At 36.2% G+C, this 27,294-nt stretch overlaps 1 protein-coding gene across 1 annotated transcript in view; it reads left to right on the forward strand.

Moving 5' to 3' along the window:
* PDE10A (phosphodiesterase 10A) overlaps positions 1-27,294 on the forward strand; it is a 185,762-nt gene that overhangs the window by 82,273 nt on the left and 76,195 nt on the right. The window contains exon 2 of the mRNA XM_062573701.1: positions 3,682-3,810. Coding sequence (XP_062429685.1) covers positions 3,682-3,810 — 129 coding nt within the window. The remainder of the gene's footprint in view (positions 1-3,681; positions 3,811-27,294) is intronic.

Below are 27,294 nucleotides of genomic sequence, written 5' to 3' on the forward strand. Positions count from 1 at the left end.
ACTTCTGAGTGTATAAGTTGCTCCCCTTTGTCGTGTTAGGTAATGTTGATACGTGTATTTGTGCTCTTGCCAGAACTGATTAACAAAACAGGAGAAAGCCTGGCAGCGCTGAAGTCAGCGGGAGGCTTCCCGTTGTGTAGAGGGGGTTGGCGTTTGGTGGATGAGGTCTTCCCAGTGAGCAGGAAATTACATTTCTGGCTAATAAATTGTTAATTTAATATCTGTTATGCTTTTTGGGTACAGGCGAGAAGAAAGGAGCAGTGGAGATTTACTTCTAATGCAGATATATGTGGAAAAGTTTGTTGTCCTAGATACTTTACCATACTAACCGTTACTTTACAATATTAATAGAAAATGAGATAGCCACCATTATCCTGTGTATGTGTGGAGGTTGGGGGGGGGAGGTGAGGGGAATGTTCCTGGAGAAGGGGGGAAGTTGTTTTTGTAATTTCTATAAATGGTACCTGATTGGCATGAAAAGCTTCTGGTTCATGAGTTTGGATATAAGTAGTATGTTCCTTTTTATTCAAATGTTGTTAATTGTTGCCTTTTAATTCTGAAATGCATTTTCTTGCATATTTCAGAATTAAAAGACTATAAAAATTGGAAAAAGAAGGTGTTATTTAAATAGAAAACGTACGTACTGCAAGTTTTCAGAACTTGGAAATAGAGACCAACTTTGTTCATCATTTAACATACGCTTTCATTGCAGGCTTTATATAAAAAAATTCATAATGTGGAGGGCTGTATAAATGCCATGAAATAATTGTTTATGCACAGCTGTATAACACCTTTATAGTTAAGCTTCTTTACAACACTCTTTTGCCTTAACATAGCACAAAATGTTTGAGCTCATATTAAAGAACTACGTTTTTATTCTATTTATGTTACATTTTATTAAGGCTATATTTTGTGAATTATAGTGTATTTGGTGTGTGTATGTGTGTTTGTCTGGATGTCATATGTGTTTTTCTATCAAGTAGACCAAAGATGAGGAGGATAGATAAATCTGTTTCATTCTATGTAGAATATTATATTATTTGTTTTAACTTTGCAAGTGTATTTTTAAATCCTGTTCTTCTCACTCTCATCCAAAAACTTGAGATTTCTTTTATCAGTTCAATGAATCACTTTTCCATATTAGGTTAAAGCAGAGCTTTCACCTTCAGGCTGAAATTGCAGGATATCTGGGACATAAATTAAACTGGTGACATGTAGACTGAAGTCTTAGTTCCAAAATTGACAATTTACTGATTTTTGCCATCTGTGTTGCAAAGAACATGTCCTGTAAAAGTTTGAATCAAATAAATACTTCAATTGAAGTCAATAAATAGACTGCACATATAAGAAAGTTATATTCATTTAAAACACAACTCAAACCTTGTAGACAGTTAACTAGTTTTTGTAGAAGAAAAAAATGGGTTGTTTTTCCTTTGTAGTCTAAAGGGAATCTTGGTGACAAATCTGTATCAAACATTTTTTATCCAAAACTTAAAAAGCAGATAAATTTTGATGACTTCCTGATGCTTAACTCAGATGAATCTACAAAAACCTTACAGTCGCTTTGAATGATTCTTTTCTTTTCAAATTTTATTACTGTTTAGTTAGAAAAACTTAATATGTCTGAATACTATATTTTTCTTAGTCTAGCAAATTACAAGACTATATTAGTCTATGTGGGCTATTTTCACTATGTGGGATAATAATCTGTGTTGGCAGGAAATACATTTTTCATTCATGTGGAACGTGTCTTTCTTTATAGATGGATTGTGATCTACATTTACAAACTATTGTCTAAGGCTAGACATTCAAAGTAGATGTGTTTGTTGTTTTTTCCACTTGATCATCCCCTGCTCTTGCTGATTTTGGCAAGGGGGAGGGAACCCTTTTCTGATTTTCATTAGTGAAGGATGCTCAGTTAGTTCTGTAACTGAAATGATCGAGATCTGGAAATCTCAGCCTGAATGAGGGAAAGTTGATATTGGAGACGCTGATATCTGCCAGGAGCTGCAACCTACTTCCATTAAGAGGACTGTATTTAAAACTGGTTTGGACTGGTGAGGCCTGGTGAGGGCAGCTGGCGATAGTGGGCGAGTGAGTGAGTTGGGGCAGTCTGCGGAGGACAAGTGCTGTGCAGGCAGTAGTCCTGGGTTTGTGTTTTGGTGTTACTACCTCAAATGTTTTCATACTGAAACTTGTAAGACAGCTTAAAGGTTGCAATTTCATACTAGCATTTAAATAAACTGTATTTGCTTTCAGCATATTCTGATACTGTGCTAAGCATAATAGGAGAATTTATGTTATTTTATAGCATGAATGTTCTCTAAAAGAGCCCAGTGCTGTTTGGGGGAAAGTTTCTGTAGTGCTGACTCCTGATCTGCTTTCTGTGGTGAGTTTACAGCTGTACTGAAACTGTTAGGTTTTTATGCACACAACTGGAAGCAAAGGAGTATTTAGGATCACTGCAGCAATTGTTACTCTTGCTGCCCTCGGAGTTAATCAGCACTTCAGCATTCAGTGTATGCTTCCTTTCTGAAAATGTGACTCGCACTCCCTCAGGACAGTTGCACTTGTTTCCTATTCTCCATTGAAAAACTTGCGTACGGATACTTTAATGTGCCTGAGGCTTGTGGGTTTGGTTCGGTGCATTTTTGAACCATACGTTAAGTTTGTAATTTTATGAAATTAGGAACTCATTTATGTTTATACCGGGGTTTTGAGATCTTGAATTTTGCTTCATTATTTGCAGTGTTTACTAGAGCTTTCTTCTTATTGCAAATATTGTAAAGGCCTTAAAAAAAATTTTTTTTTTTTTGATAATTGAGTTACTAAATAATGGAAGCTGGTGTGTGAATACGCTGTTTCTAAAATGATATAAATCATTTTTAAGATTTGCACCTGATTTTGATGTTATATAATAGTTTTTGTTACTTTTGCTGCTGCTTGCAGTGAGAATACTGAATTTGCTGCTTACTTTCTTTGATCTCCTCCCACCCACTCTGATGCATCCTTTTGCATATCTTGCAAATAAGTAAGTTTAGAATGGCAAAAACTGAAATACTGGCTATTTTTCTTCGGAAGCCTCTAACATTGCAAATACATGTTAGTTGTTTTCTGTTACTGTTATGTACAACCTAAGCCCACACAGCTAGTTGTTTCCTTCTTTAACTTGTTTAAACTGCGTTCTGATTTCACTGAAAAAAAAAATTGCAAGTGGCTTTTTATTTCTTGTTTGTTGCAACCTCAAGTCACTTAGGAAAAAATGCGTGTGGAGACCTTTCTTGCTTCAGGTACTTTGGAGGCTCTTATTTTATTTTATTTATTTTTATTTTTTTGGCATTGCTTCTGCATCCTCTGTTTCCTGTCAAAGCTCCTTACCCGTTTTTTGTTTTTGTTTTAAAACATAAATTCCTCCTGTCCACTTCTCCCAGAAAAGTTGTGGAGTCCCACAGGAGACTTTCTGTACACAATATCTTACATGGATATGTTTTATCTCTACTGCTTCTTATATGACATCTCCTTTTTTTTGATTGGATACTATTCCGTCTGAGGAGTTTAAACAGACGTATATTCAATCAGCATGTTAAACAATAGGACACTGATAAACACTAGGGTCTCTGCATAATTTCATATGGGGATTATTATATCAATAGTATAATTAATTAATATTCTCTTTTGCAGGTTTAACCGATGAGAAAGTGAAGGCCTATCTTTCTCTCCACCCCCAGGTACTGGATGAATTTGTGTCAGAAAGTGTAAGTGCAGAAACTGTGGAAAAATGGCTAAAAAGGAAAAATAACAGACAGGAGGGTAAGTTCTTACTGTTTGTAATTAAATATATATACATATATATATATATATACACACACCCATACACCTATAACAAAATATTTTAGTTTGACACAATGCAATTTTTGTAGAAAAGGAACTTGCTGCATAATTTATCCAGTTCACTTTGTATCTGTCAAAATCCTTCTGCCAGCCTAATTGTGGCAGTGAGAACAAGCAAGAGAAGATGGAAGTGATTGTTTGGGTGTTGGCATGGATCTATGATGGATTAAAATGAACATGTAGCTATAAGCATAAATAGTGGTAAATCGATAGAGAGTTAATTTTTCCTCTATTGCTCTTGCTTTAGTGCAGTCTATTTTGTTAATCTTCACATGATGCCATGTGATACAGACAGAAAAATAAGCTTTGTTTTTATTAGAAGGTTACCAGTCAGGCAGGGTGTGCTGTTTTGAGATCTTTGGCTTAGTGTCAGTACTCTTATATGTTGATGACGCAGAATAGTCATTAACCTATATGCAGAAATTCTGTCCTGCCCGATTTACAGGCATCCAGCTGTGTGTACTCTTCAGCCAGAAGTCAGTGGGCCTGCAGCCAGAGTAGTTTGTCTGAATTTCATTAGCATGAACATAAACTGGAATGTCTGATTTGAGCTTAAATGAACCAAAATTTTTCGGTCACTGAAATTCACTGAGTTAGTCTTACTTTACATTGATCTTTTTTTCTAAAATCCAAAGTACTGAAAAGAGAGGAAGTCAGTAAATATGGCAATGTCCAAGATATAACAGCATTTTATATCCCAAAATACCATGGGATACATGTATCAGATTTATATCTAGTACAACAAACATTACTTTGAAAGTGGCCCATGACAGGATGATGGTGAATCTACCTGGGATTATAGGCTTCTGGGGTTGTGGGTTGGATAGTTGTGTGTTCTTCTTTTGTTGTTGTTTTGGGGGTTCTTTTGTATGCTGAAGAAAAGCTGAGTGAAAAGGGAGAGAACACTGCTGATATTGGGTATTCATTGAATAGTTTTGGACCCTACTAATAAAATGCATGCATAAATAAAAACACAGCCAGGCTTTTTATTGTTGCTCACAGCATTTCTGAGCAGCTGTTTATTATAAATTAACAAATGAGTTTTAAATTTTGAATGTTGAGATCATGATTTACTTAGGCAAGACTCTTTCTACTCTGAGATCTAGTCCATACTTAATGTATTGCAGACTTACAGGATGTTTTATGAAGTTCATAGATCAGAAAAACATCTTCATACAAACATAATAGCACTAAAAAGTGCCTTTGTGTATATCATCGAATTTGGGGTACTGGTGTAACTTAAACCAACAAGATACAGTATGTTGCCATTTTAAGCTATGCTTTGAACATTCATTAGCAGTACGTCTTGGTAGAAGGAGATTTTTTTAATTGGACTTGAAAGTTTATCTACCAGACAAAGATCCTTTCTTTTCTGGATGCTTAGCTAGAGTGCTCATATAACAAACAAGACTTCCATTTGTCCTCTTCCATATCATTCAAGCAAAGGTAACCGATGACTGTAGCAAGAGCCATAAGGTAATAGAAGTTTTAAGTTCTGCTAGATACAAATTTATCTCAAAAATTTTTACAAAGTTCAATCTTAATTACACTATTCAAAGCTTCACTTCCACAACAATAGGGAAAGACTGTGCACGTTGATCGCAAGCCAGATGCATACCTTTTACCTTAATAATATTGATTTTTCACAGTTATCTTTCATGTTTTTATTGTGACATGTACATATAGACTGAAAGGACAAACTCTTACGACATAGAGAATTTCTGCATAGAGAACTGCATGTATTTCCTCTTGCTCTGCGAGAGCCAAGATACCACTTCCCTCAGTGGTGGTCTTCAAGATTTTTAGGTGGTGGATATTTCCCCTTCCCCCTCCAACTCCTCAAGGGCTCTAATGTAGGTAAAATCTACTTCTACTGTGTTCCTCCTGTTCTCATGTATGCTTCCTTCTCTGGGTTCAGTGGGGCCAAAGTCAGTGCTAGCATGTGTGACACGTGATTAGTACAGGGAGGGAGAGAGTGCAAGGGAAAGTTTTTCTGAGGGTTATAGGGTGCTGGTGGGGATGGACTCCATACTCCCCAAGCTAAGAGCTCCTTCAGTTTCCTAGATACTGTTGTCTTGCTCTATTGGAGCTGGAAAAGGATTTTAGCAAAGTTTTATGGCTGAAAGGGCTGACTACAAAGGTAGTCATGCTTTTCTGTGACAGGGAAGTTAGAGTGGACTGACTCTAGTAGTGTAGGAATTGCATCTAGACACAGAAGACAAAGTGACACCAATACTTGCTTTGAAAAACAGTATAATTGATCATCTTAAGATGAGTCCAAGGTATTGCAACTCTATTAATATTCCATTTACAGAATGTAAATGGCATGTAATAGGCATATTTCATTGTGTCATTCATGTTTAATTGTAAACCATACTGTAATCTGCTGTATATTCAAGCAAGAAGAGAAAATATTTAACATGGCCAAATGAATACTACTTTAGAAACCCTGTTTTCTTACATGAATTGTTTAAACAGATACATGCAGGGACTTTTAAAACAATTTTACATATATTCATTTAAGAACCCTGATTTTTTTTTCCTTTTCTGTTTTTCTGTTCCCCCCCCACCTGTAACTCTGTGTTAAGTGCTATTAAACAGATATGCTTTTGCTAATACGCTGCAGATAATTAATCAGTGTATTTGGTTGCTTCAGTTAAAGGGCATTTGTGAACGTGCACTTTTTTTTCTTTTTATATATCATTACACAATAAATCGGGGCGTACTCATTGCAACTTGTATGTAATTACTGTAAGCGGTCTGGATGACTGCATTATAGAGTATGATTCTTCCCGAGTCATTTAAATGTATGATTTTATCATGAATGTTTCATTCTTGTGTTGTTTCTTGTGAAGCAAATATGACAGCTCCGCATGGTTTGTTCAGAATTCAGATTAAGCCCTGATGCTTAAGTGCTTTTTTTTTTTTTTTTTTTTTTTTTTTTTTTTTTTTTTTTTTTTTTTAAGGTCAGCCATTTAGTTGTTTACTCTTTTACTTCTCCTTTCCTTTTCCTTTGCCCTAAAAGTGGGCAAAGATTGCACTCAGATTTGATGCATTGTATAGCTTTCAATTTGGCGAAAGACTGGAGGCATCGTTACACCTGGATAAATTCATTTTAATAATCTTGAAAATTACTGTAGCTCCCATTTGGTAGAAGATTTAGTAGGCTTCTGGAGAAAAGATGTCTGCAGAAAAACTCTCACCCACACGTTCCTTTGGCTCTACCTAAGAGACCATGCTATACTTCAGTGATACCTTTGAAAGCTTTTAGTGAGCTAATTGAGAATAGAGAGAACAGAGCTCTGTGTGGGTTAGTTAAACCTTCTTCTTGTTGTATAGTCTGTGCCAAGCTGCAAGTTTCAGTTCTGGTGGCTGAGCTAGTTCATTTAAACCTGACACTTTCTGTAGTCTCTAGACATACCCGTTTTCCTGTACTAGAGAAGGCGCTGAAGGAATGGTATCTGTGGTAAAAGACTCTGAGACTCTTCTATACAGAGTGAGAACTTGTGTGCTAATCCTTTAAGGCTGGTACTAGAAGATAAATTGTCCTAAGCTGCATTATGGAAAACGAAACAAAACAAAACTGTGATCCAGCATAGGAGGAGAATGTTAGCAGGAAGAATGTATGTATGCTAAAAATATGTCAGCTTGCTCTCAGAATTCAAAGTGGGAAGATAGAGCCTATGTTGTATTTATTAATTTTTGAAAGCAGTGCAATTCCACACTAACTAATAAATTATTGTTCTGTAGCATAATGCAACACTTCCCAAATAAAGTAGAAGGATATTCAGAAGCTGGGCAGTGTGACTCTAGTGGTAATGCTCCACACCTTGCTGTGATTCTGACATCTTTCCAACCTAGGCAGAAGGAAATGACATGGCAGCATGTTTAATGATCTCCTTGATTTATAGTCTATCTTAATATTTCATTGATGCTGCAAGCATTCTGTTTCATCCTGATGCAGCCCTGCTGTGCTTATGTTACTGTGATAACCAAGCAAGTATGAATGCTTACTAAAATGGAAGAGCGAATGTGGGAGTGATTTGGATAGTATGTTGCTTGCCACACTGACACTAGAGTAGTAGCTCTTAGTGCTTCTTATTACCAAAGCCTACTGTTACACATTTTGATGCATTAATTGAAATATTTTCATCTAAATAAACTATTTCGTTTCATATTTAAGGATGAATCCTCCAGTCCCCTTCCCCTCAATAGAGGTGGCATAATTATTTTTCCTGTTTTTCCTTGCCCCGTAGTGTCTGCTAATGGTCAGTATTTGGAGATAGATATTGGGCTAGATGGTGTAGTGGTCTGCTGTTCCTGTGCTCAAAGGCACTATTTTCCTGAGACTATCCAGCTTGATAGAAATTGTCTTTAGCTTTGTAAGATGGATATTATGAATGTTTTTCTCAGAAGAGTTACAGTAACATCTTAAGGCTTGACTACGTGCTGTATTTTGTGTAGTTCCTACTTCTGTGGAAGTAAAAACCTGCAGATCAACCGTATGTATGTAGTAGCTCACCAGTTGCCATTTTTCATGTTGATCATAGTCTCTAGAAAGTTTATCTTGGCATATCAGTATTTCATAGGTAGACAGATGAAGCAATGGCAGTTTTTGAAACTGTGGCACTACTCTGTGGGAATGCAGTTTTAGTTCAGATGATGAAAATGTCATAATCCATCACAGACACAGAGTAGTTTTGGAGCTGATTCTCAAGAAGACTGTTTTTAGAGAGCGCTACCGTTACTTTTAAAAATAATTTTATCAGTAAGTCTTCTTTCCTGTTCTTAGTTCAGTGGTTTTTTTTGTATTGTTTTCTTTGAGTTGATCGAGAGAGGCAGGTTAGAAGTGATTCATCTTAGTTGTGAAAATACTGAGATGGAATTAGTGGAAAGAAAAAGTTTCTCTGATTCTCTATTGCGTTGTCATTTTGTTTTAGGGGAGAGAAAAGGTAGTGGAAAGGATATGTAGATCAGAGAGGTCAGAAACTGAGTGAATAGGTTAATAGTGTAGAAATCTTGGGCAGTGTTGTCTTGGGTAGTACTGAGGTCTTGAGTGATGATCATGGCTTTTTGTTCAGTATATGTCGTGATGATGAAGCAGTTACTGATTTCATTCTTTGTTAGATCTGTTTCTGGACATCTCCTGCATACTTAGAATTGTTTGAAAGGTCGTAGGCTTGCCAGAGGATAAATCCTCTAGTGATGAAATGCTTGGGTTTAGGAAGCAGATGTCACTTGCTTGGTCTGAGTTCTCTCTGAACTATCTAATTATGTTAATCAGATTATATCCAGAGAAATTATTCTCAGCATTGTACTTAACCTGATGTTTTTTGTGTCTATGTCAGACTTCAATAAGAGGTTTTATGCCAGAAAATGATTCATTTTTTTGTCCACTCAAAAATATTGCTTCTCTTATAAACTTTGCTTCGCTGTATCATTTTTCTGCCTATATCTGCTAGCTATATTAGAAACCGTATAGACTGTGATCTTATTATGTCTCAATTTTTCAGGTGAATTAGGGCATGGAGCTTCTTTTAGCATCTTACTGAGAAGAAGGTTTCCCAGATTTCTCATCATTTCAGTTTACTTTTTGAACCTTTTTATTTTATCAGTAACTTTTATAAAATGTGGGAAGAGTAGCAAAAATACCAATAATGGGTTCATTGATACTGAATGCAATATAAAACCATTTTCTTCCTGTTCAGGACAGTACTCCATAGCATAGTCTCGCCCTACTACTTTGTTTTCAGAATGTTTCCTTCTTTTATACAGGATCTTTTTTGGCTTTAGAGTGAAAACAAAGCAAGCAAAAACAATCTCTCACTGATAGAGAAGCTCTATTTTGATCATATGGGTGGGGACTGTATTCTCATGTAGCTGACATTTTTTTTACTCATAGTGATTTGTTGTGATGTAAGCTAACCTGTTCTACCTGCATTAAAATGGAGTATGAACATTCCCATGGTTTGTAAGCTAAGAAAGCAATAAATAAAAGCATAGTCATTAACTTTTATGAGGAAAGTAACTTTTTAATCCCTATGTACAAGTGTTAATGTAGAAAACTTTGGGATAAACAAGGCATTAAAGCATATGAATGGAAGTTATTTGGTTCAAACTGTGTACTCGTTTCAAAATATTAAAAAAAAAATGCTGTGAGAAGATCTTTCTCCAAAGATAGTCAAAGATTAAAGTGTTGGAGAAGCAGTCCTCCTGTGGATTACCAAGTTGCTAAAAATAGGAAACAAGGAGTATGAATGCCTGGGCAATGGAGAAAGTTATCAGTAGTCTGAGAGGGATTTTTATAATCATAAATTATCTGGGAAAATGGATGAATAGTGTGATTGTCTAACTGAATAAGATTAAACTCATAGTGCCTTTATCCATGCATATTCTCCACTGGCAAAGTGGTTCCTGCAGTCCTCACATCCTGCTCAATTACTTCATTGCCCCCCTTGGGTGTTCTAACAGCCTGTTAGCTTGTTGTATCAACTAAAAGATCTAAGTTTTTTTTAAAAAAAACACTCCCTTTCTTGCTTATTTTTCTGACCTTTTCCTAACTGGAGATTACAGAATTCTGTACAGCTGATCATCTTTCCTCTTCTATGCATCTTGAGAAGGTGATAGTACCTGTACAGAGTGTCTGAAGTTCAAATTCACCACAAATTTCCACAGTGACTAATGATGTTTCCTATTTGGTTCTGTTTGGCTGAACTGTCTATCTGTTGCTAAGCGCTAATGTCTGATTTTTTCCCTGGCATCTCTTTTTCAGCTGTATTAACTAATTCGGGCTAGGCCAGAGAAATAAGGCTGGAGACTGGGCTTGAACACTGCTAGTCCCTGGTTAACTGTTTGCAGCCTTGGCATGGTTTTGACCATGCCAATTTGCACTCTCCCAAAACAATATTTGGGCTTGGTTGGAGAAGTAGCACTTGCCTGGGACTACTCCTAAGAGGTAGTTAGGATGCAGCACCCTGCTTCAGAGGAAAGAGGGGAAGAGTTTAGCTTCGCAGATGTGATTTGTGCCAGGTGAACTTGACTTCAGAGGCAAAGATTACTCAAAACTAATTTTTATCTGCTAATTTTTCTACATCTGGTTTTAATTTCCAGTATACCTGGAATACACTGAAAAATAAATTGTCTTTTATATTACAACACTCTGTTTTTTGATCTTTCTAGATAAGCTGCCAGTGGCCATTCAATTATAACATTAAGGCATCTTTCATGACCTCTAGAAAAAATTCATTAGCCAGGATCATATTGCTTAGCTGTGGTATTGAGCAAAACAGTTTTATTCTTCCTTCCAAACTGCATTATGCAGAGATATTTAGAAGTGAAGTTTGTGAATCTTACTTTGTTTGCGAAAGTAGAGAACTGACTTATCTTTATCCAGTTGAAAATGCTGAGTAACATAGAGCAATAGAATGACTTTTATACTGCAAAGGTAGAATGTTTTATGTGCTTACTTAGTTGTTTGGATAATAAAGTGAGCTGTTTTACAAGATGCATGGTCTTCATGCCAAAATGCTACAGTTTTGTTTGATTTGCCATGAAATAAGTATGTGGAATGAAAAGGAAGGAGGTGGTTGAGTTGATAGGGAACAAAGGTTAGGAAAATAAGACACAAATCAGTAATAGGTGTGTGAGAAGGAATGTGTACAAGTTCTTGAAGGCTTTATAGTAATTGGTTTGTCAGTAAGCACTAGGTTTGGGTGATTGAGGGGGGAAAGGGGCATAGTTTGACTATATGGTTACATAAATTCAGTTCAAATGGGTTCATTGTAAACACTGAAATATTTTCACGTGAAATATTTTCACGTAGAACACCATGTGTTCCTATAGTAATATGAGAGCTGCTTTTTCTTTTTTTTCTTTGGAGACTTGCAGGGAAGTGATTTTAGATTTACTGCAGAACATTTGTGGAGATTTATCAAAACAACTGTTAAAGCTTGTAACTACACAGTGACCCACATTTTTTGATTAGAGTTGTCGTGACCCACACAGTGAATTCCTGTTCAGGACAGGAGAAGGTTACTTCACTTGAAATCTTTAAATTACACAGAATATGTTATTTTTGTCTTGAATCACCAAAGAAACCACATCACTGTGACACTTTCTGACTCATCATGAATGTATTCCATGATATATCATGTAAATAGCCTGTAAATGTGCACTAGGAATAAACTGCACTTTCCTTATTGTCTGTTACTTTTCTTAAAAAAAAAAAAAGAAAAGAAAAAAGTTCTACAGGTGGTAGTATATTTTTACAGGCATGCACTATTATCGGATTGTACTTTCCAACTGCTCTGCAGCCAAAAACATCTTTATAGAATGATAAGTTATCCTCCCCTTTGCCAACATGCTTGTCTTCCTCAAAAAGCTTTGCTTATGAATAGTCATAAATGACAGTAAATCTGATGTATTTGAATGTTCAGAGCACTCACTGTAGCAGCCAACTGTGTACACCAAGTGCAATGAAAATGGTAGCATATAATCTAGCAAAAACCTCTTACAAGCCTTTTTTCAAATTACACTTTTTCCATCAAAATGCATAGTTGCACTTATAAATAGCAATTGTGAAATTATGAATCAACACAGTTTGACCACGTCTAGCAAAACAGTTTAGTCTCTTTAAAATGTTTGACATTTTCCATTGAAAATAGATGACACAGTACTGGAAATGTATTAAATGTCAGAAATACTGTCTTCTGACATAGTCTTCTATAGCATCTTTTACTAGCCATTTTCAGAGCTGAAGGGACTGATGAAGGGACCAGTGGCCCATGATGGCAATTTTATATTCCACAATTAAGTCCTTAAGGTTAGAGCAAAGATAAACTTGACTTTTGGAATATGTACTACAACTGTATGTTTCCTCATAGAGAGATTCATTGACATGTTGCCAAGATTGGCCCTTCTGATATGGGGGCAGAAATCAAGTGATTTTTAAAAAATTTGAAGAAACTTATGAATCTGTACTTAAAGGATAAAAAGGTACTTAGCTGTTCTTCATTCTTAATAAGTGTGTGCACAAAATCTTGAATAAATGTATGTTGCTGATTGTGTCATTATACTTGCTCCTCTGTACTTTTGTGATGCATCTTAAAATATAAAGGAACAGCTCATTTAAAATAATACAGTGTTTACTCTGGAAGCTTTCTCAACTCAGAGTTTCTTGGTTCAGCTTTTGTCTCTCTCTCTTCTGCAAACTGTTTACAAACTCACTCAGAGAAAATCATTTTTATGTGTATACCTGCTTTTCAGCTAGTAGCATCAACTTGTCATATTTGTACCTTAGTTGCCCTTTGACACCATAAGCAGAATGAAGTCCAGTGTTCCTTAATTTCCTTTCACCACTTCCCAGTCTTAGTAGGTTTTCATATGGGCATATTTCACCTCTTTTTATGTATCACAATGATGGAACAAATTCCCTGGGTTTTTAAGGTGGTTCTCTTCTGATATGTCCAAATCACTCAGACATGGTTTGATATATGACTATCAATGCTCAATCTGAAGGTGGGTTTTCTTAAAGGGTGCAGAAGATAAGAGACATTATCTGAAGCCCTTTTTTGCACAGCAGTTAGATGAGCTTTGTCTCAGATCCAGGCAGTCAGGGGCCTTCTGATTCATGGCAAGCTTTCTTTAATAGCCTTTGAGTTCTGGCTCCACTTTTACCTCTTAGAAACTTTAATCTCAGAATCTTTAATAAGGACTCCTGTTGTTACTGCTTCCTGTCCTTGAGGCATCATCTGTAGTTCTCAGAGGGATAAGGAAAACCACTGCTGTGGGAAGTGACAAGGACACATTTCCATAAGGAGAATCAAGTAAAGAGAGGGCAGAAGTCTCTTCGTTGTGCCAGTGCCCCACAGAGCTTTGGGGTTTTTGCCTGACTCAGACAGTGCTTTGTTTTTGAAAATGTTTGTAGATCATCTCCAGGATCAAAACCTGGAGTAAGATTCAGTGAAAACGATATTTGTAACTCTTGCGTTTCCTTCAAGGAAACAGATCAGAAACTGGAGAACAACACTGAATTTCAGCTCTGACCTTCCAGTAATCTTATTTTCCTGTCAACCTCTGTTTTGAAAATACGTCTGATTTGTTGTAAGAGAGATCATATGTAATTAAGTGTTCTTTCGTTTGGCATCTTGAATCTTAAAAATTTTCTTTTTAGTGTTTGCACAAAACGTATGTTCTGTTCCAAATACTGACATCCATGTAGACTGAAAGAAATCCCACAGCTCCAGTCCAGTTCATAAATTCTACTAGGAAAGCCTAGGTTTATGCAAAAGTAGAACTAACTTTTCCAGAGAAAAATGTGGAATTTCTTACAGCAAATAGAAATGCTGCAGGAAAACAAAGTGATGTTTTTCATCGAACTGATGATACAAAGACTTTGTTGTTTTGCTCCTAAAGCACATCTGAAGATGAGACCTCTGTAACTTTGGCTAAAAGGATACTGCATATGAAGAATAGTTTTGTTCAGGAAATTGGCAATACCTAAGCATCTACTGCTGTCTGTCTTACTGAAATGAAGAATCCTCCAAACTTGGTTGTAAATCCTTACCTTCAATACATGCTAAGTCTAGAGGTTCAGAATCTTCTAAACTATCCGTTACTGAGTAGAAAAATTACTGCTCTGTAGTGTTGTGAACAGGCTGATGTTTCAAAGACATTTGAGTGTTTTAACAAACTGAGCTGCCCTGTTAGTAGAGAAAACTTAGAGAACAGCTTGCATGCTGTTCCTAGTGGTAAGTAAAGGTAAGAGTATCAAGTGGTTTTATGAAGTGGTTTCTTTAAGGAATCTTTGATTTACCCAAAGCTGAGTCTTTTGGGGTAGCGTAGGACTAATAGAAAGGGACAGAAAAAAGAGGGAGTAGATACACTTGGGCTAGGAGAAGGAGGAGTGGCTTGCATAAATTATTTGTAATTTTGGGCTCAGACACTGATCCATTTCAACTGTTAACACTTATTAGGACATTCTAACATAAGACATACGAAAAGATGTCTAAGAAGTTCAGCTTTGGGTCAGCACTATATCCATGAATCCTGATTTCTTTTTCTTTTTCTTTTCTTTTGGCTGAAAGTGATTCCAGTTCCTTGTCTGTGTGTAGGTTTAGCAGATGTTGTATATTCTATACCATATATTGTATGCTATACCATGCTATAAACCATACCCGCTAAAACTATCTGTTGTTTCTCACTTTCTGTGCATGATGCAGAGACTGAGTTTCTTTGGGCTTAAGGAAGACATTTTATTTTCAGAATACAACCTTTTTCTATATGCAATTCAAATAAGTGTATTATTTGTGCTAATATTAGCTGTTGCCTTAAACAGAATACCTAGAGTTTCTGAAAGAATGCAGTTTCTTAGGCCTGCAGTCATATACTTGAGATTTTGTGTTCATTTGCAGTAATTGATCAGCACAGTTAGACTGTAAACATATTTCTGAAAATGAACAAAAGAACAAAAATGTTTGATGTTTTGAAATGTTCTTTTTGTAAGTTTAAGGGTAATCTCTATTTCAAATTAAAGAATATTCTTTGGCTAAATGACCTTTAGAAAAGATACTACTTGTGATTGATCATATTTCAGTATGAAAGTGAAGTATTTAATAAGGCTTTTTTGGTTGTTTTGATGATTACAAAATGTTTAGTAGCAGAACACAATGATATCATTGAAATCATTCTTTTTATTTGTTGTGTTGTGTTTTCTTTGGACTAAATTATGTACAATATGGTTATGACTAGCATTGACTAGGTGATAGATTAAATTGAAGATCATTCTTCTTAATCTTTAGACTCTAAACAACCTTCCAATATGTTGCCAACATGAATATGTCTTTGGGGACAGAACCCAGTCTGTATCACATGGCTGCCTGCCAGATCTTTCTACTGAAAAGCCAGCTATTATTTTCTTCTTCCTACTGCACAGTAGGGTGCATCCACTTCATTACAGTATTCATCTATAGCTTTTTATTTTACAGTAATTTTTTGTATTGAATATTCACAGGAATACATTTCTTCTACTCGCATAGGTCAGATTTTTCCCAAGCCAAAGATGAAGTGTAACAGACTACTTAATTCCTAAAGAGTCTTAAAAAAATTATAGTCTATAACCAGAATACAACCTTTATGTTGTATTATGGAAAAAGAAAGAAGTAAAAGTAACAAAATAGTGTAATAGTGTAAATAAGTCATTAAAATCATAGACATCTTTCAGAGCAAAGTTAAGGAATCTGTCTTTGTGCTATCAAAGCAAGTTTCTCTCCATGTTTGTTATCTTTTTCAGGTTTGTACAAGTAATTCAAAACTAAGAAGTTAATAATCCTAGATCTAAATTCCTTCCCTCTTTTGACTTCCTAAGCTCTTCTAATCTAAAATATCAGTGCAAAATCATTTAAATGTAGGATGGGCCAACAGAAGCTGCTTGGTGATATGACTTTGCTGTGTTTGTCTTGGACAAACATTATGTAAAATGTTTATTTTTTTAAAAAGGTGAATTGTTATACAAGTCTTTCTCTATATACTCTACACCTAAAAGATACTAAAGCTTCTTATTCTTTCTAGTAATGTTCTAGAGGGAATTATTAAATAGAAATGAATGATGATGTAGATGATCGTACGTTCTGAGTGGAAGAATCCGTTAAACCTAGACTGCTACAACTGCTAAATTTCACCAAACAGGAGGTATCTGTTTATCTCCTGTCTGAGGGTAGCCATAACTGTATCTTCTTTTATTAAATATGAACTTACTAAATTTGAAGGAGATGCTATACCCCGCTATTCCCAAGACATCTTAGTAAAGACAGCTTTTAATGCCTCTTCAGCTGTCTTCAGAATCTCAGGCTCTTTCCCTAGAATCCAGATTGACTTGAATAGCCCAAACATGAAGAAACCAAAATGCCAATGAGCTCTGTCTGTTCAAGTAGTATTCATAGCCAACTCTTGATTTCCAAAAACATCTCTGTGGTTGATCTGAGCCTGTGCTGCCTGCTCTCAGCTTGCACCCCTTGGTGTGTATTTCCATCCTTCCCCTTGCATTGGTCTTCATACCTGTATAATTGCAGAGTAAACGAGTTCACTGAGCTACTGCAGCTGAAAACACGTCATATGAAAAAAGTGGCCAGACTGTGGCTGTGCTGGCTCCCTGATCCATTCCCGTGCCCTCCGTGGTTGCACCAATGCTAGTGTTGGCCAAAGATAGAAAGGTCGAACATGCAATGAGGAGATGGTGGGGAAAGCACAGCTGTGGCAGCTCAGGCTTAAATTGATTTTGGCTGCTGTGGGACCTACACCCTGGAATTTCTCACTAGAGAGGTTCAGCTTTTCAGGAAAAATCATAGTTTCAAATAGTCTAATTGGGTAGATTGCATCAATTGCATCCATTGGATAAGTTTTAGATAATAGAGTCTTCAGAAGGAAGCAAAAATGCCATTCTATTCTTTAAAGTTTGGGAAAAAATACACATTTTTAAATCAAATAGAGCCCACTGAGAATCAGTACCTTTCCAAGAATGATGTGGTAGACTGAATGGTATGCTCAGGGTAGACAGAGTGCTTAAAGGAGGAGAACCTTGCTAGACTACAGACTGTACTAATAAAAATTGCAGAGAAAGAAATGATGTACATCTGAATAAATCAGCACATAATGGGAACTAGATATATATTAGTTTGGAATGAAAGCTGAGTTTTTCAGAGTGCTATCTCGCTCTCTTTTGTATGAACCCATTTTGTCACATTTTGTAGGTGACAAGAATTTGTGTCTTTTCAAAAAAATTACAATAGTAATACCATTTACTGAGTCAAGATTACTGTGGCTGGAAGAAAGGCAATACAAAGTAGGATGAGTAATTAGAAGTCATATGATTCCTAAGTGACTCCTATGTTGGATAATAATTCAAGATGGTGAAGAGAATAGCAAATAAAACATTTTGGTGTTAAATAAGCCTATCTGGCACAACATTTAAAAGCACTGACACTTGCATGCTAGCCACATTTGGCTGATCTTTATTTTTCTGGGAACATCACACCAGAGAATAAGATTGACATTTCTTTAGGGATTATTTTTAGAGTAATTTCATAGTTGTTACTCCATTGTATTTATTTTACTTGCATATTTGAAGGAAAGTAATTTAAAGAAACCAACAGACATACCTTTTTCCCTCTGGATTGTCTGATAAACTATCTAACTTCAAAATCCTGTCCATAGAGTTCAAGCTTGCATACATAGAGTGACTTGGAAGTAACCCTTGAAAAGAAATGACTGTTTTGTAGATTTTTTTTCAGGTATTTCTTGCATGCTTTTTGTTTCATTAAGCATTACTGTTTTTATGTACTAACTCATAAATTGGATTTTTATAATTATTATTTGTACTTTTATGCTATTTTGAATCCTGCAGCTTTATTTGCAATATTGCTGTCTTTTTCTATAGTTAGTGTTTTCTAATGAACTTATAAATACTTCATTCTACTAGAATTTTAATAATGCCATCTGTTCACTTTATGGAAAGTGGCATAGTACATTGAAGCAATTGACTTTCTGACAGCTGGATTTTTAAAGCTTCAGATTTAAAGTGCCTTTTTTCCTTAATAGTTGATGGTGAACAGTATTGTAAACCAGAGAACATATTTTTGCTCAAATCCTACCTTCTGTATGTGTATTATTTTCTTTTTATTTTTGATGCAATTGGGTTATTTGATCAGTAAAATATAGTATTACATTTTATTAGTAAAATCTTTTTTTTTTCTTACTATTATGGCAGAAAATAAAGTAATCCTAGATAGGTGAGTAAAGCAGATCATAACCAGTAGCATCTGATGTCTGAGATTCTTACTCATCTATCTCAAGACCTTTATCTCTGTCTTCTTTCTGACATGCTGTCTAGAAGCTCTTTTCTTTTGTCTCTTATTTCCTATTTTCAATTCTGGTTTATGTAGTTGTTGTTTCTTTTGAGCTGCTTCTTCTGTAGTTACTAGGCTCTTCTCTGGTGAACTGTTTTGCAACTCAGTCTCAGTCCTGTAATTCAATGTCAAAACAAATGGCCTGATGTCTAGAAATGGTCAAGTGCCTAATAGTTCTTTAATGAATTAATGCTTCTAACCTTTTACTGAATGTGGAACTCAGATCCAGATGATCCATAAAGGTGCTTTCATGGATATGAGACACTAGCAGGTTAACCGAAGCAACTCTGGTGTTCTTTAGGAATCTTAGATGCAGATTAAAGATAAAGAAAGTGTCTGTAGGATCAGTTGCATCACGGGGATGTTTTTCCAAATTCCTGTTCCAGTGAGTTGTGTGGTGCTTGCCTGTGCAAGAAAGTCATTTTGGTGTTGACAAGAACTGTGGAGTAGAGCTGAAGAAGTTGGGAGGAATGAAGTTGTAACTGACAAATAGGAGGTTCCTCAATCATGACTGTCGCAAAACTCTTTCGAAAGCATGGGGAGCAGGGATTTGGATTATGAATTACCCTTTTCATACTTGCAGGAATAGATTTCTCACTTGGTTGCCTACTCTCAGTGTGTGATCATTAGTAGTTCTTGTGGATTGACAATTTGGGAGAGAGATAAAGCTCCTTATCCCAGCAGGTGGTAACTTCAACCATGCTGAAGAGGTCCAGTTGGCTCTGGTTCCCTTTCTTCCACCGGTCTTCCACTCTCTGTTACTGCTGTGTTAGATACAGTTTATTAGTTTCCCAGCTTATTTCTTTATATGTTTCCTGAGTTCTTACTCATATTTCAATTAATTTGCCATCTGCATTGGATTTCATTAGTTACAAAATTACTTTCCCTGTGCTTTTTTATTACATGAACACACACAGTTCTTCATTCATCTAAGCTTGCTCATCTGTGTTTGCAGCTTTCTTTTGGATGTTTTTCCATTTCTTCCTTCCCCCCACCCTCTTGTTGTTTTCTCTCTGTCAGGTGGGCTACAAGCAGAGTATCGTCTCAAACTGTCAATGGATTCTCTTTTCTGGAGTTGTCTCTGAGCATTTTTTGCCTCACAAACTCTAAAAAATGTGATGCTTTCTAAACCAGGTCTGTCTTATGGTCCTGACTGCAGAGCTACTGATTTATCTCCTGTGCCTCTGGTGGCAGTTTTCAGTGGGGACCAGGGAGCAGTGGCCTGTGTCCTACAGTGCAGCGAATCCTCTGTTTTGAGCCTGTGTCCAGGTGGCTGTGCTTGAAGTTGATTGCTGTGCAGTAGATTAGCTGAAGTACTGAAGTGTGAGCAAGTGCTGATGAGTGTTACTCAGAAGTGAGGAAATCGTCAGGCCATGGAGGGTTGGGTTTCACCCATCGGTTTTTGTAGAACCTCTTCCCAAATTGTTGTGGGTAAACAGATTGAGTAGGTTAGATGCTGGGGTGCCAGTGTATTTAATGAACGTCATTCTTGCTGTGTGTACCCAGTATTAGGTGCTATAACTTCACGATACATTCTGGTGCTGTCCTGTCAGGTGTTGGTTGCTGCAGTGTGTCCTCTCTGAGGTTTGTAGGGAACTGTACCAAGGCATATATAAACTCTTGTGCTTGGAGTGTTCTTGTTTTCAGCCAGAGCAGTTGGTGTGTAGCACATTTTTATGTTGCTTTTTGGTAAGCTCGCTGTCCAATACTGTAACCTTCATCAGTGATTTCAGGCATTAAACCAGAGATTCATTACACAGTGCAGAGCCTTAAGGTCGTGCTGTAGGGTCACATGTGGCAGAGTTCCTCCAGTTTAGTGAATTGTCACTGTCACTTGAGCTGTGGTAAATGATCTTGTGTACTCATAGTTGGAGTATTTAATTTCCTTTCATTTCAAAGAATTGAGTGCCTGACTTGTTTAGGGTAGTATACATCTGTGTATATGTTCTACTGCATGTATATCTGTCTAAATACTTCTCTAAATCTGGCCTAGTATCTTTAATACAGTACCTGCTCCTAGGGAGCATTGCATTTGTTAAAAAGCTGATATAAACATGGCTGATAAAGATACTGAACATAGCAATGCCAGTTTTGGACTTTTCTTTGTACCACAGCCAAAAAGATGCCTTTTTCTTTGAGTCCTTGCAGAACTACACTGGATTATCATTATCTGTTATTATAAGTCTTTTTATAGTAAAACTGTCTAGTATAGAAATTCAGATGCTACTGTCGTTACCTTTCGTAGAGAGCTGTCTGTAATTTTGCAGTTGCATATGTGGTTCATTTATACTCACTGAAGTTGTAATTATTTTTTGTTCTAACAGTTTCCTTTTGCAAACAAAATGTTTTACTCCCAGTAATAGTATTGATAAGAGAATTAGTAAATGGTTCAATCTTCTCAGTTCCTATCAACTTACCATGTTAGTTTAACATGCTGTTTTTCAAAGACTCCAAAATCCTGAATTATCTGCATATTGTTGTTCTGTGACACTCAACACATGTCCACTGAGGGCTTGATTATGATTTCAAGCAGATCAGCTGAAATGTCCTAAAACCAGAGAGGCCTGATTTGTAAATTTTATTCTGTTGTCTGTCATCTTCTTCAGTGTTATCCAGATTAATCTGAACATTTTCTCAATTTCTCTGTTTTCAATCCCCAGGGTAAAATAAATAAAATACATCTGTAATATGAATGTACGCATGTTGTAGTTACAGTAGGGTTTCTTCAGAGGGATTGAAATGATTCCCTTGACGTAAATAAGTTCCACACCGGATCACTGCATCCTCCCATGTGGTAACCTATCATCTCAAACGCTAATGATCCCTTTACCCTTGTTGACGTTAGCAAGCTTCTTCTCTGGGGCATTTTCTTTTGTTTCTTTTGTCAGCTGGGCTGAAGAGAAGAGAACTGCGCAGACTTGATTTTTCTGCAGATGTTGAGGATTTTACTGCAAAGTTCAGTAATGCTATATTTGTTTTCAGAATGATCAGAGACACAGAAACAAGAAAATGAGACAGGTTGCAAAACTGCTTCATCTACAACAGATATACTGGAATGTGCAAATTTGAAACAACTTTTTTTAGGAGTGTGATACCTGACACACTTATTATATGGATTTTTTTTAAAAAAAGAAAGCCCTATTCACTTTTGAACAGAAAGAGATGAAAATACAGAAAACAAAAAGTCGGAGATTAGAACAAAATAGAAGGAAATAAGGGAGAATGTATAGCTGAAATAAAAATGTTGGTGTCCGAGTCTTCCACCCCACCCCTAAGTTTTACATAATGTGCTGATAACAAGTATAAGATTATTGTATTTTCTTGCTGTTACTGAGTCATACACAGTATTTCCTGCTCCAGAAGCTGAGAACCTGCTGAAACTTCCTGGCCCGTTCGGGCTCTGAACCTTTGAAGCGTTGCTCCACACCAAGGATGGGAAGAACAAGCCAAACCCAAGAGGCCTGCATACTCCAGAGAGTATGCATAATAATACATGTTTTTAAAATTAATGACTCTCTTGCAATGAGTAGGATCTAGTGTGGTTTTCTCAGATAATTGGAGCTGTGTAGGAACTACTTAAAGTCGTGTTACTTCTGTTTTCCTGATCCCCTTTAACTCTGGATTACTGTACATAAATGGAATGCCAAGACATTTAATAAATAAAGCATTACTGCTTTCCATTCTGTGCTGTAGCAGTTTTATTGATTTCAATGGAATTGCTTAAGGTATGTATCTCAATATTTGAGCTAACAGCTATGTAATTTTTTCTTCTAATTGAAAATGCCTGCTAAACATAATAAGCTTCAACCTATGTGCAGTGCATTTGAAAGACATTTGAAAGTGAAGAAACAGCTCTATTCAGTAGTGGGAGAACAGCTCAGCAGTGATACTGGTGTTTTGGAAATACAGAAATGGCAGTAAATTTTAAGGATACCTAATTCTCATTAACCAGCAGGATTCTGGGGCCAAAATATTGGCAAAGTTCAAGATTACTTTGACAAGAAGTATAATGAAATTGCATGACTATGGAGTGAGAGGCATCTTTCACCAAACAAGTTAGCAGGACGTGTAATCAATTTTAAAGAAAGCTGCCTACAACAGCTACAGCAGTGGATGCCAAACTAAATCGAGTATCAGGCAAGAGAAGTGGTGGATACAGCCCAGAAAATGTGGTTACAAACTGAAAAGCATGGTGAGCATGAAAAGAATTCATAAAAGGAATTTATGACCTTTAGCCCATTGTCTAGTGGCTGTATTCCAGTAATAAACAGTGATGATTGCACCTTGTTGACTGATAAGGTAGATGAGCTAATTTATATAACAATCTCTTCATTCAACAGTCATGTTGAATAAGATCTGAAGTCATAGGCTAACTGTCATGAAATCCAGTTACGGACTCTCTTGGTGAAAAACATTCAGTACTGGAAACAATTATATTTCTGGTGGTAAGACAGCAGATTCCAATATAATATTTGTTCAAGTGTATTTAACTTGAGAGATTTTTATAAAATTTTACAAAACTGTTTTAGCTATGGCAGGGAAGAAATCATCTCACAAGTTCAGAGTTACATCTGTCATCCAAATACTTGAACACAATGGGAAAGGTGAGTATGTGATAGCTATAAAGCAGTTTTCCTGCTCTTCTTTTTGTAGAAATTCTATCCTTAGATTAGCTCAAATTGTCACATCAAATACATAGCTGAGAATTTTTCACGAGTGGATATAAAAAATGCAGAGCTACTAACAGTATGTGTTCTACTATTAAGCAACTCCAGAAACAAGAGCAGAGTCTGAATCTTCTCTATGCCTTTCTGTTCTCATAAGGGCTTGTTATACATTCAGAAGACAGTCTCTTTAGAAAAATTTTGCAGGACAATCTATTCTGCCCAGCAATTTCCATGTGATTCATCAATTCCATGAGGTCTACAGTCAAAGAAAACAGTGAGCTTCCAAACATTTTGTTCTCTCTAATGAAGTCAAATTTACTGTGTTCCAGCTCCTACTTTGTGTAGTGCTCTTTGGATTATATGCAATGTTGTGTATAAACTTTCTCAGACACCTCATAGATAATAACTTTCTTGCCTACCATCTGCAATGAAGTTCTGATTCATAGCTTTGTATTTTCTGATGCATGTTACTTTATTGTTTAAACAGGAGAAACTCAGCCCCTTTTCAGGAATTTTTAAAAGTTTTGATCTTACTGCTGATGGCAGAAAGACAGAATTCATATTTCATCCTGCTTCAAGGAAAGCTGGTGTGCTGTCAGGGTTTGATATTAAAGAATATTCCCTTTTTGTGTCTTAGCCTATATCTAAACAAACTAAGTTACTTTGCCTATGAAGGTACATCATGGATGCTTCTGAATTATCGCATAAACCCAGACAGTTGAAAGTCTGGAGACTTGTTCTGGTGCTCTAGATGAGATGGTGAGTTAAAAGGCAAGAATATTTTTTAGATAATGGTTATAGCATTTCTGTTATGTATGTGATGGTTGCCATTTCAGGAAACTCATTCAAAGTATCTAAAATAAGGATGCAAATTGCAATTAGAACAAGGCGACCAACTAATCTGATTCATTTGATTGCCCTTCTATTTAAAAAGGAAATAAATGAAACCTCATAGATGTGGATTAGGAAAGACTAATGTGGAATTTCTGTTGACATGTGGGTGTATGATGCTTCTCATGGAAAACAGTAGCTAAGATTTGTATGATTGTTTAATTGCATTCAAAACGAGTTATATCTTACTAGCTAAAGGAGAAGGAACCTAAAGGAATTTTTGCACAGAATAATTATAAGGTCAATCTGACATCAATTTTGTGGGAAACGATTCCTGGGGAAAATGTGACTGTATAGGCGTCTGAGATCTCAGAAACAGAATTAATCTGAAAAAAATTTTTGTTGTCATCATTAATAATGATGGACAAGCACTAGTTTTTAACTATATAGAGTGCATAAGATTAGTGAGAAAGTATGGTACTGTTCTTCTGAAAGGTTCTTTTCATATAACTAACTGGACATTTGAATGGTTTCCTTGATAAATGCATCTGAATATTGTATCTGAGATGTTGAGGGCCTGCTTTACATTAAAATTATTATTGTGACTACCATGGCTTAGCACCTTGCAAATGTTAAAAATGAAAATATATCATCTTTAAAAAAAAGTTTTTTTTATAGAAATATATGTATGAGATTTTGTACACATTAAATCAAAGTTGAATTTTTCTCCATTGTGTGACCTATCAAATTATTTTCCCCAAACCCCTAAATACAAGCCTCGTGTGTATTGTGCCAAAAGCCAAACTTCCTGTGGAGTTTTTTCTGTTTTCTGTCCTTATTTTGTACTTCTTCCTATCTTGCTTTTTCTTTCAGTTTAATTTGGAGGCTTTCCTGGCTGGACATTATCTTTAATTACCACACCAAATACTATGCATATATGTAGTATGCTGTGCATATGTCAATTATAATTTTGCATATGGTAAAGCTGAGATATTAGTCTGTTAAACTGTAAGCTTGTTCTTAACATCCAGATCTTGTCATGGAACTCTTCTCCTTCCATGTACTCCATCTGATGTCACTAATACCTGAAAAGAGCTTTTCAAATAGGAATATTTGCAAAGATGCGGAGGTAAAAAAGCGTCGCTTGTTTTTGCGAGTGTAGGATAGTTGGCGTTGTTTTGAAAGTTGGGAAATTAATTTGTTTTCTACAAATTCAGTGAACTGAGCCAGCTTGTTAGGAGGCTGGATGAACATCAGTGCTGGCATGGGGTGTGTGTCTGCCTACTTGAGGCGAAGAGGAGGAGGAATTGAAGCTGGACTTCTCATTTTGGAGGTTATTAGCCATCATGCTGGCTTTGCTGTACTGCCAAGTACCTTATTCCCCTCCCAGTTTTCTGGTTTTCCCGGCTGTGAGTATTTATACTCAGATTAAGAAGACATTAAAATATACAGTTTGTAACACCAACTAAACCAGAGCATTCTGCTAGATGACTTGATGCATGCCCAGCGTTTCCAGATGGCAAGCCTACCTCTTGCTCTGATGGGGCGCTCTTCTGAGCAGTATCCATCATCCAGCTGCTGAATGACTCGCTGTGCATTAAACCACATAGTAAATCAGTGTTAAAAATCCAGCTTACAACATAAAGGACTGCCTCAGTTGAGCAGTGTGGCCATGATATTGAAGAAGCCTTTGGGGAGCCGATACTGTTTTTCACAAGTTACTATTTACATGCACATTGAGTTGGAATAGGCATGATTAGCTGGCTAAACTGCTCAAATAAAAAACCTATGTGTGTGTTTGTGCATGTGTGTGTATGTTTATATTTCTTTTCAAGAAGTAATCAGTTATTCATTAAAACTAAAAATCTTGGCATGTTCAGAATGCAAGAACTAAATAAGCTAGATTTCTTGTACATCTGAGTGTTAATAATCGTGGCAGATGTCACAAAAAAGTAACACAATCCGCTTAAATTCTGAGTGAGGCAGGGGTGGGTACTTGTGTATCAGGGTTGATTGAATTTAATGCCTAAGAAAATGTGAACTCCAGCTGAAAAATTTCTAGTGGATGGAGCATTTGTATGGTGTCTTGTGCAAATGCTTACTTTCTTCTAGGGTGTGGGCACTAGTAAGATTTTTTTTTTCCTTTGTCTGGCTGTTGTTCATGCAGTTTTTTTCTAATAAATGGAGATCTTTATATTCAAGCATAGAACTTTTCTGTAAGATTTAACTCCATAGCAAGCTGCTCTTTAGTGATCTACTTAAAGTGAGTATCTCTGAGTGTATGGATAATCTGTTACTTTGAAAGCTTCAGCTGTTACAGGGATAGAACTTGATTTACAAACAAGAGATTGGTGTATTTATACCTTTTAAACAGAATTTACTGCATTTTATATAAACAAGTATGCACATCTGGGATGTTTTTCTTCAGCCTGCTTGCGATGTTACTTTTATATGTTAACTAATTCCACATTTTGACAGAACTGGTCAGCAAAAAATAATTTAGGGAAAAGTTATTGTTCCAATGATATCTCTTATAGTCAGCTCACAGAAACTAACCATAAGAAAGTATTGCATCTATGGTATATATAGTCATTGTACAGCAGCGATACAAACCCAGCAAACTGGTATCAGCACTTACTGAAGATGCATCCTGGCTCTTCATGTCCCTGGGTCTTAAATTCTGCAACTCTAGGAAAGCAAGTCAGGGTGTTACCAGTTCATGGGGTCACATTTCTTCTTACCCCTATTAAGGAAAAAAAGTCTCAAGCCTTAAGGCTTTTTTTTTTTTTTTTTTTTTTTTTTTTTTTTTTTAATGTAGCAAATGGTTTGCTATTTCATTGTGCAGAAATTGGACTTCTGAATGTATTAACAGAATATTTCATGCTTCTTTTCCCCTCTCCCTCTCTTTTGCTTTTCCTCTTCCCTCCCCTAAATGTCTTCCTTTTCTCACCATCAAGTCATAATCTCTGAATTCAAAGCTTCGTCTGTGGCATTCAAATACTTTG

This window comes from Rhea pennata, chromosome 3, assembly GCF_028389875.1.
Source record: "Rhea pennata isolate bPtePen1 chromosome 3, bPtePen1.pri, whole genome shotgun sequence".
NCBI classification, from domain to species: domain Eukaryota; kingdom Metazoa; phylum Chordata; class Aves; order Rheiformes; family Rheidae; genus Rhea; species Rhea pennata.